This window comes from Anarrhichthys ocellatus, unplaced genomic scaffold, assembly GCF_004355925.1.
Source record: "Anarrhichthys ocellatus isolate YVR2014 unplaced genomic scaffold, GSC_Weel_1.0 scaffold139, whole genome shotgun sequence".
NCBI lineage: Eukaryota > Metazoa > Chordata > Actinopteri > Perciformes > Anarhichadidae > Anarrhichthys > Anarrhichthys ocellatus.
This window is the reverse complement of record NW_022280169.1, coordinates 191,991-205,613: the sequence shown is the minus strand read 5'-3', so window position 1 is coordinate 205,613 and position 13,623 is coordinate 191,991. Positions and strand designations below refer to the sequence as shown.

The window sequence follows — 13,623 nt, the reverse complement described above, 5'->3', positions numbered from 1 at the left end:
CCCCCCCCCCCCCCCTTAACCCAGTCTGATTCGTCAAGAATCAACCTGGGCTCGAAGCCAGTGTTTGAACATCAAAACTTTTTTTTTCAGTCTCTCTTCCACTTATCTCACACACACACACACACACACACACACACACACACACGATGATAAATATAGTGTTCACAAACTTTTTAAAAATCCTAACAGGACAAAAGCTTTACAACCTGACTAATTAAAAGTTCCCTCTTAGCTACTTAGTCCATTTCAAAATGATTATTGTTGATTGATCATTTTCACCGATAATGGAAGCATCATTAAATTCATCCCTCAAACAGGTTGGTATTGTATTTATGCTCTAGGGAACATTACATTTTCCAGATAAGACACAATCAGTTTTGATGTGGGGAGACAGATTGATGATTGTTAATAGTTGTACAAACTGATCAGAGAACAGAAAGAAAAGCTCTGCAGCATCTGCTTTGTTTCTTAGGAGTGAAAGTTCTAAATGAAACGGGGGGCTTAGAGGTTTGCCAAAAGCGTGTACTTATTTGAACCCAAACCATGATCTTCTACTAATCCTAACCAAGTAGTTTTGGCGCTTGAACCTTAAAGTAATAGTGCCACGAACGGTTAAAACAATACAGCATAGTTTTGGTTCAGAAATGTGGAGATACGACGTATGTTTGGTTTGCAAAAATGTACAATGCCAACATTAAATTCTCGGGGTGTAGGATGAACACTTAGAAGATATTCTCTTTTCGATGAATGAATGCCATAGCATATGATACACATCATTTTCATACTCATCAACCCATCCACTGAGCCCTTGTGACTTCATCACCTTTTGTGGCATCATCTTCAGTCTGACATTGCTTCCATGTTGTGAGGGAGGGGGATTTCATTTCCCCTAACTAGTCACTAGAGAACAATGCATCCGAGTCTAATGTCATTTTAAGTCGACACTGCCAACATATTGGTTTTGGTCGGGGTCTTACGAGTGGAGCGGAGCCAAAGTAAAAACGAATCTTGTCTATAGCAGTCACAATTGTCGTTATTAGTCCTCCTTGGTTCTGGCACACAGCTCGACAACAGCTTGACAACAATCATTAGATCAATTGCTTTTTCAACCGAAAAACCGCTGTTTAGTGTCATGATGGCAGAAGAATCAGTCAACTCAATGGAGCGGGCCGATTCAAAAGTCTGGACCCAGACAAAGTAACCTCCTCTCATATGCTACTGAGGCCCTAGATACGTTGTTTTTTCAACAAGTGTTCTAACTACTTCACCTGTATGGAGCAGGATAACCATTTAAAAAAGGAAGAACAACGTATGTCACAGTATTAGACTTTATTCATAGATTTCATACATAAAATGTAACACAAAGGGCTTCACACATTGTCATAGTATAGTGTGATATGTCATAGTATAGTGTTATATACTAACACTATGCTACACTAGACTGTGGCTGGGTAGAGAGGGTCGTCTGGCAACCGCAAGGTCGGCGGTTCAATCCTAGGCTGCTACGAGTCCTGTGCCGAAGTGTCCCTGAGCAAAACACTAAACCTCTAACTTTTCCCCGAGCGCTTCTCAGTATACTAATTTCCCCTTGCGGGATGAATAAAGTATAATAAATAAAAATTTAAAATAAATAAAAAAAGAATGTGATGTTATAATATAGTGTGAAATGCCATGGTGTAGTGTGATATGTCATGGTGTAGTGTGATATGTCATAGTATAGTGTGAAATGCCATGGTGTAGTGTGATATGTCATGGTGTAGTGTGAAATGCCATGGTGTAGTGTGATATGTCATAGTATAGTGTGAAATGCCATGGTGTAGTGTGATATGCCATGGTGTAGTGTGATATGCCATGGTGTAGTGTGATATGTCATGGTGTAGTGCGATAGATTTTTGATTTGCAGCCAAAAATTCTAGTTTCATAAGCAAAACTAGGAAATAATTTACTCTGTTGATATATTTTCACTTACAAACTTGATTTTTGATTGCAGTGCGAGAAATTTGCTCTCAAAACATTTTTTTTGTTTGCGTAATAAAGACACAAATATACCTTCATAGTTCAACTGTAGTAGGACAGCGCTGAAGGCCCAGGTATAAAATGCATGGCCCGCCACTGTACTACAGTGTGATGTCATAGTATAGTGTGATATGTTCTTTTCTATTACATGAAATCTTTTCTATTCTACTGTTCTATGAAAAGTCAAAGTATAGTAGGCTACAGTGTCTTCTCCACATGATTGACCGGTCATGGAAAACACCTGAATCCTATCCTCACAGGTTCCTCCAGTAACGACACCCCTCCCTTACCCCATCCTCACAGGTTCTTTTAGCTACGACGCCCCTCCCTTACTCCATCCTCACAGGTTCTTTTAGCTACGACGCCCCTCCCTTACCCCATCCTCACAGGTTGTTTTAGCTACGACGCCCCTCCCTTACCCCATCCTCACAGGTTGTTTTAGCTACGACGCCCCTCCCTTACCCCATCCTCACAGGTTCTTTTAGCTACGACGCCCCTCCCTTACCCCATCCTCACAGGTTCTTTTAGCTACGATGCCCCTCCCTTGTGTCTCTCAGCAGCCTTAACTTATCTTTAGGTTAAGTATCTTTATTTTGGAGGATTTGTTGATACTCTCTTGACTGATTGCAGAAGAACTTGTCCATTTTTAGAAAAACAACAATGGTTCACTATTTTCCTACCTGACAGTGTGGATGATCATTTGAAAACAGCCCCTATGGTTGTGAAGATTTACAAATAATCATTTAACAGCTGACTGAATAAATCTGAAAAATCCAACTGATTAAACAATTGATAAAAAACAGTTTAGAGACTTATTTTCTTTATTCTTATTTGTTGACATTGTATGTATTTTCTCTGTATTTCGACATTCCGCGTTTACTTTAGTCAGTATTTTTATTTTACCTCGATATTTTTCTGAAATCCAAGCTAGGTAGATTTTCAAGGAATCAACCCCCCACCACGCACACACGCACACACACACACACACACACACACACACACACACAGTAGGCGTGTCTTTCCTCCAGCTAGAGTAACTGGAGGCGGCGCTGCAGCGTGCGCCTTGGACCGGGAATGGCCGTGTCTCTGCGCTCCGACACCGGCCGACACATTAACAGCGCTCCGCTCCATCACTGCACTCCTCCGCGAGGCGCGTCTCACAGTCTCCGGGACTAGACACGGATTACATGCTACAGGTCGGTAGGTAGACTCTTGAAAACATTTTCAGGGGCATGGGTATGCTGGGCTGTGTGTGATGGTCTTGTGGTGTATACAGAGCGGATACTCCGGGGCGTAATGTGGCCGCTCTGAGCCACAGGTGTGCTGGACAGGATCCGTGTCGGTAAAAGCGGTTTCTGCACGGGTAGCGCGCTGCAGGGGAACGAAGCAGACTGAAGAGGGTCGCGGTCGTGCATCTTTTTCAGTGTGTGGGTGCAGATGGACTGGTGAACGCACGCCGCCTGTCTTGCCACGACTTTGAGGGCAAAGGTAAGTGGACTCCCGGTCAGTGCGCGCTGATAGTACCGCTCCGTTTCCAGCACACGGTCCTTGAAACCCCCGGCCGTCTTGGACAAACACTAATTGCCGTGGTCGCACCGTGATGCAGCTGACGTGTAAAAAATGTCCAAGGCGACTGTAAGGGTCCGATCTGCTAACGAGCAGCATGGGGTTGTGTTGCCGCGTCACCTCCTGATGCTGCAACATCTACTGCTTATTATTTGTGGGCATAGAGACATGAGCCACATGCAAAAGGCTGATGGACCTTACAGGAGAACTTGTAAGAGGTTATGATCTTCTACGAAGGAAGACAACTATTTCAACTTATTATACTTTTCCGCGCCTGTTCGCCCAGCTGCAATCACCACCGATTTTATGCAGCCGTCTGCAGGTTTCCCCTCTCGCCTCTCCACGCATGGTGCGCACTGTTCAGCGGTAGTTCCGCGCTGCTGTTCGGCTCCAGAGGAAACAAGTGCACTGCTCTCCAGTCTCCTGCCAGCAGGTCAGTGGACCCTTTTCTCCTTAATTACTGTAGGTACGAAGCTAATGAACTGTGTTGTCCGTACATCTGTACAGCTGTAGGGCTGCAGCCAGCATTTTAGAAGTGCAAAGGTCAAGAGTCCAACATCTCCCAGTGCAGCCCATATCTAAACCTCCATGTTTTTTGTATGAATTTATTACATAATTGTGTAAATGCTGTTTTAAAGGAATATAATTGGAGATATCCTGGCATATTTATGCTTTTTGGACTCGGTCTATTTCAATAGTTTTCCCTTTGGAATAAATGAGTATCTGGCTCAAAAGCTCAAAGTTTGCTATTTGTGTGGAACTGTAATATGATAGCTCCTCATATGGCATAACATAGTATAAATACAATAAATGCCCAAATACTTGTTTATTTAGTAATAATTCCTTGTGCAGCTTTAGCGCCTTTTACAAGTCCATGCAATTCTCTTACTGACATCTGAGAATGATCTTTGTTTCGTGCTCCATCATGAGCTCTCCAGTTGACCGGCACATTATTAAATTGTCTTGATGTCTTTACTATTCACATTATGATTGTTGCATTTACTTGGTAGCTTACCTGCATTGTGCCTATTAACATGTGCTCGTACACACTACTCCTTTCGTCTCCATTTGCGATGGAACTCATCCACGGTTCAGGCAGCTGTCTGTGTTTGTGACTGCAGAATGTGGAGATCAAGTGGAATGTGCTTGGGCTGATGAAATGGCGAAGCCTCAGAGCTGTCTGTGGCTGACTGCTGCCTGCCTGTGTTCCCTCATCACCTTCGGTGTCCTCCAGAGAGAAGGACATGATGATGAGCAGAATATAACTAACAAGCAATAGGAGTAGGCTGGGAAAGAGTGGCAGTAATGATGATAATGAGGAGGAGGATGGCATTCTTGTAGACTACAGTCTGTGTTTGAGTGACCAGCTCTGTAAAAAAAATGGTTACACATCCAGTAGAAAAAATAAGTTCCAGCAAGAACAGGTTGTCAGTCTGGTGGTTGTTGATGATGAGAGCAGAGAAGATTGAGGTGTGTGAAGCAACAATTACACAAGCTGAAGTGTAGCGGCATTTCCTTTCATCTACGGCTGACTTGCAAATGTACGAACTGTTGTGAGGACTAGTGTGTGTGTGTGTGTGTGTGTGTGTGTGTGTGAGGATAAAGGATTCCTTTTCTTATTAAAGGTTTGCATCACTTATTAATCTGTGGCTGCTCTGATGTGTCCGAGTTCAGTTGCTGCACACAGACTCAGTCTAGAGATGATTGTGCAACATTTTAGTATATATTTGTTAGTAGAGCTGTTAGAAGCCATAAAACATGATAATTCATCTACATGTTCACATCTCTCCAGCTTCACATGTCGCACTGCTGCTTATAACAGATTAAATCCTTGCAGAGGGAAGTGTGAGTCTCTCTGTAAGCTATTTTGTTGATGCAGTGTGTATGTGGAGGGCTTTTATTCTGAAAGGTAAAAACAGAATGATTAAATGTAATGTGCTGCTGCTGCTGTTAACAAGGTGTGAGCAATCATGATTTTGCGGTCTTGGTTCAGACTATCGAGCCTCTGTTTTTTTTTTTTATTACCTTCATAGGTATCGGCTCAACTCCTCGACCTCGATACAGAGCTTGAGTGCCATATTTTGATGGGTGTGTCTGCTCTGTTGACGAGCTGTGAACGGCAACCTGTTTTTGCAGCGTGCATATGAGAGAAAAAACTAAAAGGTTGGCACTGTGCCTGCAGGAAGTGAAGCAAATAATTCTTAAAGTAGCGGTAATGAAATAGGGTATTGCATGGTTTTTAATAAGGTTGTGTTTTCTGTTATCAGTAGACCGTACAACACCTAAAGGATACTTTTCACTGGCCTTGCTAACTAGGCTAACATTACCGTCACTATAAGATGGTGATCTGTACTAGTTCAGTCACATGACTCTCCCTATGCACGTTGCAGAGGACCCTCCAGAGTTCCTAAAGGGATGCTGCTCTGTTACTTATTTTTCCTTTGCAGAGGGACTCTGTTGTAGCTTCTTGACAAACAGCTTGAGACAGCAGGACGAGGTGGAGTTCAGTGACCTTTCAACATAACATGTTGGCTGGATTATTTCTCTGAAGAACGTGCTTTACATATTTAATACACACCTGGCTAAGATCTTCTTCAGATGAGGTCTGGCTGATCTGATCTGATTGCATTACACCTGCATTAATATGCGTTGCTGTCCAGATACAAATTGCAATACCGGATGGAAAAGGGGTCAAAGCCAGGCCACAGTGGCTGCTGTTCAGCCGACTGGATTTAAAGTGGTAATGTGGGACATTTTCTGTATACATGTCTTTTATGCTGCTCTGGATCACTGATTGATGGAACTGAGTGGTGAGCTAACCTATTCCAGTTCATGAGCACTTTGACATTCGATTTACCGACCACGAATTACTGACAAGCCACAACATTTAGTGTCTCTGGATCTTTTTAATCTGGTGGGGTATTTAGTCTGAGTGATGATGTAAATGAGCAAAGCTGCAGTTGAGTTCACTAGAACGCACTGCAGCTAATTAAGACCTGATGTTAGGCTGTTAAAGCTGCATCTTGAGCATGTCTGACAGCAATGGAGTGCAAAAGAGAGTGTGGAAGTTCTCTGATGCTGAACCTGAAATATTGGCTGGAGAAACCAGGAACTTCAATTACACACTTGTCTTCCTGCAAGAGGGAAGGATGGCTATTGGGGGGGGGGGGGGCTGAAAAATACTTGTGCTGGCTCAAACTAGAGGATGGCATGAAAGAGAATTCTGTAAATATTCTCATGTTCTGCTGCTAAACCCCCTGAGAGCCTGCTGCCGCAGGAGATGCTCCTTTTTTTCTTTTGTGCTGATCTGAACCATGATTCTGATCTGTGATACGAACAGAACCGTAAGTTTTATGATCCGTTGCATCACCACAATTGATAAGCATCACAAGTAGGCATGGAAAAGCTACAGAGGGACATTTTAGAATCCTCACACTCATACTCACTCACATCCTCAACCTCAACCTTTTGGTTGGTCTTGTATTTTTGAAAGCAGTCTTTTTTCAAATGGGAGGAACAACTTTTGGCAGAGAAAAATCCTTTACTTTCCAGTGTAGGCTGGAGTTTCCACACATCCAGTCAGAGGGAAGATGTGGTAGAGAGCTGCCACCGAGGATGATTGGGCCGGCAGCCAAAGGCCACAGTTTACTTGAGGAAACCATCAGCTCTCTAGCCTCATTTGTAAGAGGAGCGTTTCTCTCCCCTCGGTTCAGGCCTGCTGGCTGCAGGCGGCTCTCTGCTCTGGAGAATAATGGCTTCAAATTCATAGATGAGGTTGCCCAGATGGAATCTAGTATTTTATTTTTTTAAACCATCCATCAACTCCTTAATGGGCCGTGAAATTGTTTTGAACAGTAGTTTTCCTGCCTGTACTTGCTTCCCTGCAACAGAAGGTGCACGACCCCCCCCTCCACCCGGTCTATGTTCTTAATCAATGAAGTTAAACAGCAATGAGGGGCTTGCGTGGATAACTGGCTGTAAATTGACTGCAGCACCTGGCACCACAACAGACGGATGCTTTATGTGCAACTCTGTTGTTTTTGTGGATTGATGTGATCCAGACTGACAAAATACAGACCGATATCCAGCTCCACCTTCAAGTCTGCGTGCAACTGCTCAAAGCTTAAATACAGCAGCCGCTTAAAAGCTGACATTAAAATCACACAAAGCAGCCACGTCTTGTGTTTAGTTTGAATCCCACGACTCCAATTTAGATCAAAGCCCCGAGAAAGGGTGTAGTGTAGCACACACCCAATGCAATTCTTGTTTACACACTTTTTTGATTTGCTGTAATTTACCATCTTTACAGGCTAAGAAAAATCCTCTGACAGATACAAATATTAAACATCTTGACAGCATATTGCTATAGAGGCAAAAGCTGACATGCAGATTATGTTGTACAACACAAAGATTTCCTTGCCTCAAACTGGCACCTGTTCACCACGAGTTTTGTTTTCAGGCAGGCAAACGACTTTAGTTATTAAGACTGGCAGGTTGCTCTGTTCTGCTATTTCTTTTTGTTTTGTAACGTACAGTTGATGAATAGATGAGGTGTGTTTTTCTCTCTGTTGTAGTTGGAGCGCACCATTGAGGTGCATGAATGAAGGTTATGTAAAGTTTATATACATTATTAAACTATAACTGACCACAAGATCAAATATTAGACAGACTTTATGAAGGTTCGATATGTTGATAAATCTGCAGCCTCACGGCAGTTCACCTTCATTGAATTACCTGGAAACACCTGGACACCAGCTGCTCCAGTATAACCATACGGACCTCTACAAGCATCGGACCGGTCGGTTATAACTCCATATTTTTGTGCACACACTGCTGTGTAACATTAACAACTAAGCTGTGACCATGTATGAGATGAGATGCATTAGAATTGTTTCTTAAAGTCCAAACTTTTAAAACATGATTTGGCCACTTGTTAAACATTCTCAAATCCCTCAAAAGTGAAATCCATATTTCCAGACCATTTCCCACATTTGGCCATGGAGCGTTTCATCAGGTTGCTCAGGGTGAACTCCTGGCCGTCCTCTGACTGTGATGCTCACAGTATGGATGTTATTCATCAGTTTAATGTCTTCTGGTAACTTTTTGGCTCAGATGGTCTCCAAGGCAAGTTTATTTGTATAGCACATTTCAACAACAAGGTAATTCAAAGTGCTTCACATAAAACCATTAAAAGCATCAAAACATAAGGCAAAAATAAAAGGAGATTTAAAAACAATTAAGAACATTCATTGAAACATTACAAACAGTCATTAAAAGACTAAAAAGCAGTGTAAGAAATAAAATACAGTAGTATAGTAAAATGCAGAAATTGATTAATATCCTTGAATGTGGTTCAATTAAAGGCAGCAGCAAACAATCTTGATTTAAAGGAGCTGAGGGTCTCAGCAGACCTGCAGCTTTCTGGGACTTTGTTCCAGATATGTGGAGCAGAACACCTGAACACTGCTTCTCCATGTTTAGTTCTGACTCTGGGAACAGAAAGTAGACCGGTCCCAGACGACCTAAGGGGTCGGGATGGTTTTTAAGGTAGCAGCAGATCAGAGATGTGTTTTGGCCCTAAACCATTCAGTGCTTTATAAACCAACAGCAGGATTTTAAAGTCTAGTCTTTGCTGGACAGGAAGCCAGTGCAAAGACCTCAGAACTGGAGTGATGTGATCCACTTTCTTGGTCTTAGTGAGGACTCGAGCTGCAGCGTTCTGAATCAGCTGCAGCTTTCAGATTGACTTTTTACAGAGACCTGTAAACACGTTACAGTAGTCTAGTCTACTGAAGATAAATGCATGGACAAGCTTTTCCAAATCCTGTTGACACATAAATCCTCTAATCCTTGATATATTCTTCAGGTGATAGGAGGCTGATTCTGTAATTGTCTTGATATGGCTGTTCAGGTTGAGGTCTGAATCCATAACTATACCTAGATTTCTGGCTTGGTTTGTGGTTTTTAACATCAGTGATTGAAGCTGAGCGGTGACTTTCAATCGTTCGTCCTTGGTACCAAAAACAATTACTTCTGTTTTATCTTTGTTTAGTTGAAGAAAATTCTGGCCCATCCAGTTGATTTGTTCAATGCATTAACCCAGCCCTTGTATGGGATTATAGTCCCCTGGTGATGTAGTTATGTAGATTTGTGTGTCGTCTGCATAATTATGATAACACTTTGTAGTTTTCCATAATCTGAGCTAGTGGAAGCATGTAGATGTTGAACAGAAGAGGCCCCAGTATTGAACCTTGGGGAACACCATATGTCATTTTAGTCAGCTCTGATGTGTAATTAGCTACAGACACAAAGTATTCTCTGTCCTTCAAGTAGGATTCAAACCAGTTAAGTGCTGTGCCAGAGAGTCCCACCCAGATTTTCTCCCCATCACAAACGGAGTTCCCCAGGGTTCTGTCTTCATTGTACTATTGTAACGTTCATCTTTATACATAAAGGGTGGCATGTTGGTGTAGTAGTTAGCGCTGTCGCCTCACAACAAACTTCTGTGTGATTGTTATGTGTAACAAAACCATCTGGTGGTCAGGTTACCTTATCAATGGGATAAATAGAAAATTCTGTTCCAAAATATCTTATATCTGTTTGTTTGGAGGTCACTGGCTGCCAGTTACTGAGCACCTTAACTGCTCTGAATTCAGTTTCCAGTCTGAGCCTTGTTGAGATACATGGAGCCTGTTTACAGCGGAATATCTCCTTCTTGTTCACACAGAGTAGAACAACACGGAACACTGCTGGACTTGTTTTGTTGCTTCAAATGTGTGTGAAGCTGCTGCAGGGTTTATGCAACAGGCCAAGAATGCTTTAGCAGTGATTAGTAGTTTGAAAGCAGAATCAGAGCAGACATGGCGCTGTCGACAGAGATAAAGGAGTATGTCTGTGCTCTGGAAACGGCAGATCTCAACATGATATTGCTGCACTGACCCCATATTAATGAGGGCGGAGCACAAACACTCACACACACACTTGCCTCTAATGTGCCAAGATATGTGTTTGGACAGGCAAGTCTCATTATCCAGGTCCTCGAAGGTAAGTGTGTGTGCGTATGTGCGTGCTTTTGGTGGTATAGTTGCTGAATAATAAGGGTGAAAGTGAGAGCAGTTGTTTTTCCTGCAACCACTGTAAGATCGCCAGTGACAGAAGATTTGCAGGTTAACATAAAAAAATGCGTGTGTGTTGTGTTTTTGTGTATGAGCAGAAAATATAATGGCTGGTTGATGTCCTAAGTAGTTTCAAGCTTTCCACTGCTTTACAAAGTTAGAAATAAAAGGGTCAGCAGTAAGAATGTGATTTCATTTAAAGTCATCAGTTAATCACTGATCTAACATCAGACTCTTACTAGAACTCTACATTTTTTACTTCCAAAAAAACAGGACAGTTTACTCAAGCAAAGAATTTCTAAAAAGCAACATGAGCTATTGAATATGAATCCAGGATTCAGTGACACTCTGGTTTGGTCCACCAAAGAAATGTCCGACTCTTTGGCTTGATAGGTGTTCCTCAGCTCTGCTTTACTGAGGCTATCCCTCCCCGGACCGATGCTGTCCAATCAGGTTGTGTTTGCTTATGATGTAGCTAAAGCTAGGTTGCTCCAGAGTCCTGCACAGGTCTGATTTTCAATACCTGCTCCCGCTACCTGTAGAAATGTCCAATTAGTTCCACAAACCCAACCCTACCCATTGACACGACATCCGCAGCCTGAAGTTGGGGTCGGCAAATCTGAGTTTGCGAGTGAGAGTTTGTTGGTGCAGGAGATCAGAAAGGTAGGAGGGGGCTAGGTTGTGTTGAGGATAGTTCTGAACTGGATTCTATACTGAATGGGGAGCCAGTGAAGGTTTTGAAAGTCCGATGTGATATCATCTCTGGTGCAGGAGTGGGAGAGCAGACGGGCATGTGAGTTTTGGATGTATTGTAATTTGTTGAGAATTTCGGTGGATGGACCGTACAGGATGCTGTTGCAGTAGTCGAGTCGGGAGGGGATGAAGGCAGGAATGACTGTTTCAGCAGCTGAGGAGGAGAGGGAGGAGCGTAGACGGCCAATGTTTTTTTTTTAATGTGGTTTATGTGATGTTCGATCAAAGATGACACTAAGATTACGGATGTGTGTGAAAGCAAAAACTGTGCAGCCGTAGCTGCAGAGAGAAATTGTGGCAGGATTTGTTGAGCTGAAGCTCGTTGGGTAGAGTAGAGCTGGTCGTCCTTTAACCCCAAGGTTGGCTGTTCAATCACTCCTACTGTCCGTATGTCACAGTTTCCTTGAGCTGAACCCCAGGTTGCACCCTGGGCATGTGACGGCAGCCCACTGCTCCTAATGCTTAGGATGGCTTGAATCCACAGGTCAAAATTCATGTATATACTGTACCTCTGTATATGACGATTGAAATAATGTTTTTAAAAAGATTTGATGCCGATAATGAGGATTTTAGATTTGTCGCTCTTGAGTTTGATGAGGCTGGTTTCCTTCCAGGTCTTTATATCCGTGAGGCAGTTTGCGAGGGTGGAATTAGTGGCAGCAGTAATTGATTTGGTAGAGATGTAGAGTTGGGTGTCATTGGCATATCAGTGGATGGCAGCCATGGTGGTGTATAATGTGACCAAGGGGAAGAATGTAGAGCAGGAAGAGGAGGGTACCGAGCAATGATCATTGGGGAACACCGTGAGAGATTGGAGATGAGTCTGTAATTGTTGGAGATGTCGAGGTTTGAGGGCGGGAAGGGACTGAGCCAGTAGAGGGATTGATTACAGAGAGGATGAGCGGAAGTTAAGACTGTTGGCTCTGTCAGCACTGTTGCCGTTGTTAGCACTGTTAGGTTCTAGTCGCTGGCTCAGACATCTCCGTGTTCAGAGCCATGTGTAGGAAGGCCATCATTGTAGCTGCTGTTGTAGTGGGCCAATCACACAATGTATTAAATCAACGAGTCAAGGTAATTGGCTGCAAACAAAACCATAGAAATAGTAATTTTTTTTCTAGATCTGGGTACAAAAAGGATCCATTGCAGGTATCATTTGGAGAAGAACTATTTAATAGTGGGTGATTTAAGTCAATACCTTAAAGGTATAAAGTAAAGATACCCAGCCCTAGAATGAGATTCATCACCCAGTAAAGATGAACAGAAGGCGCAGAAGATCAGTAAAGACTACAGTGAATGCCCCTATGAACAACTCTTTTGGTTCAGTATTTTTTTTGAAACCCCAGCCCCACCCCATTAGCTATATAGTATAGATCACATATTGTACATAAGAAGTGGACGTAATCATTGTGACATCACCTATTGCTTTGTGGACTTAGGCTTTGAAGCCTCCAGTTCAGCGATTTCGCTGTCGCCATTTTGGATTTGGCCTTCGCCATGTTGTTTTTTACAGCGCCGTGGATTTATCAATACGCAGTTGGGCTGCTAATATTTTAGAGCCATGATTGGGGCCATAGATCCCTACTTGTGCAAACCTCAGTTAAAAAGGATCAATGAGTCAGGTAGACTAAACTAGATATTGCCCCTGCACTTTCTGCTTCAAGGGGATAGAGGGAGGGGGGCAGGTTAACAAGGGGGATAGGTAGTTATCGCCTACTGGTTGTCACTTGGTAGCTCCAGTATCTGAGCCTTCTGTGTATGCCACTGATAGCGACTACCTTTCCAAAGTTCAGATTGTGCTGTTTGTTTGTTGGGTTGGTTGCTTTTTGAGACTGAATGAAGCGAGATGGATCACGCTGCCATTTGCTCTGATGTTTTGACAGTGTTTTGAAGCCAGCCTCTGGTTACCAAGCAACAATAGTGTAATTATCAGTCAGCTGGGATGTTAGCGTTTGGTTAGTCCTTGTAATATTACTAAAACAATAAAAGGATGATGAACACATCTCAAGTCAAAATTTGCAAAATTGTATAGCCCATATGGTTCAAGTTCAAAGGTCCCTTTTACTCTAACATATATCATTAAAAACAGATAATACTGTCACCTTGCTTTTATTATTAGTATATTACTGCCCCCCCCCCCCCCCCCCCCCCCCCCCCCCCCCCCCCTCCCCCCCCC

At 42.9% G+C, this 13,623-nt stretch overlaps 1 protein-coding gene across 5 annotated transcripts in view; it reads left to right on the top strand.

The window, feature by feature from the left end:
• The first annotated feature begins 3,053 nt into the window (after positions 1-3,053).
• cemip (cell migration inducing hyaluronidase 1) overlaps positions 3,054-13,623 on the top strand; it is a 161,817-nt gene continuing 151,247 nt past the window's right edge. The window contains exons 1-2 of one of the 5 annotated variants that reach the window (XM_031877524.1): positions 3,054-3,212; positions 3,293-4,015. Coding sequence is in view for 3 of the 5 variants with exons in the window: in XM_031877521.1 (XP_031733381.1) it covers positions 10,531-10,626 (96 nt within the window). In the remaining 2 variants the exon portion in view is untranslated. Of the gene's footprint in view, positions 3,217-3,292; positions 4,016-9,897; positions 10,627-13,623 lie in introns of those variants that run through there. The other 4 variants (XM_031877522.1, XM_031877523.1, XM_031877521.1 and 1 more) reach the window with 4 other exon arrangements.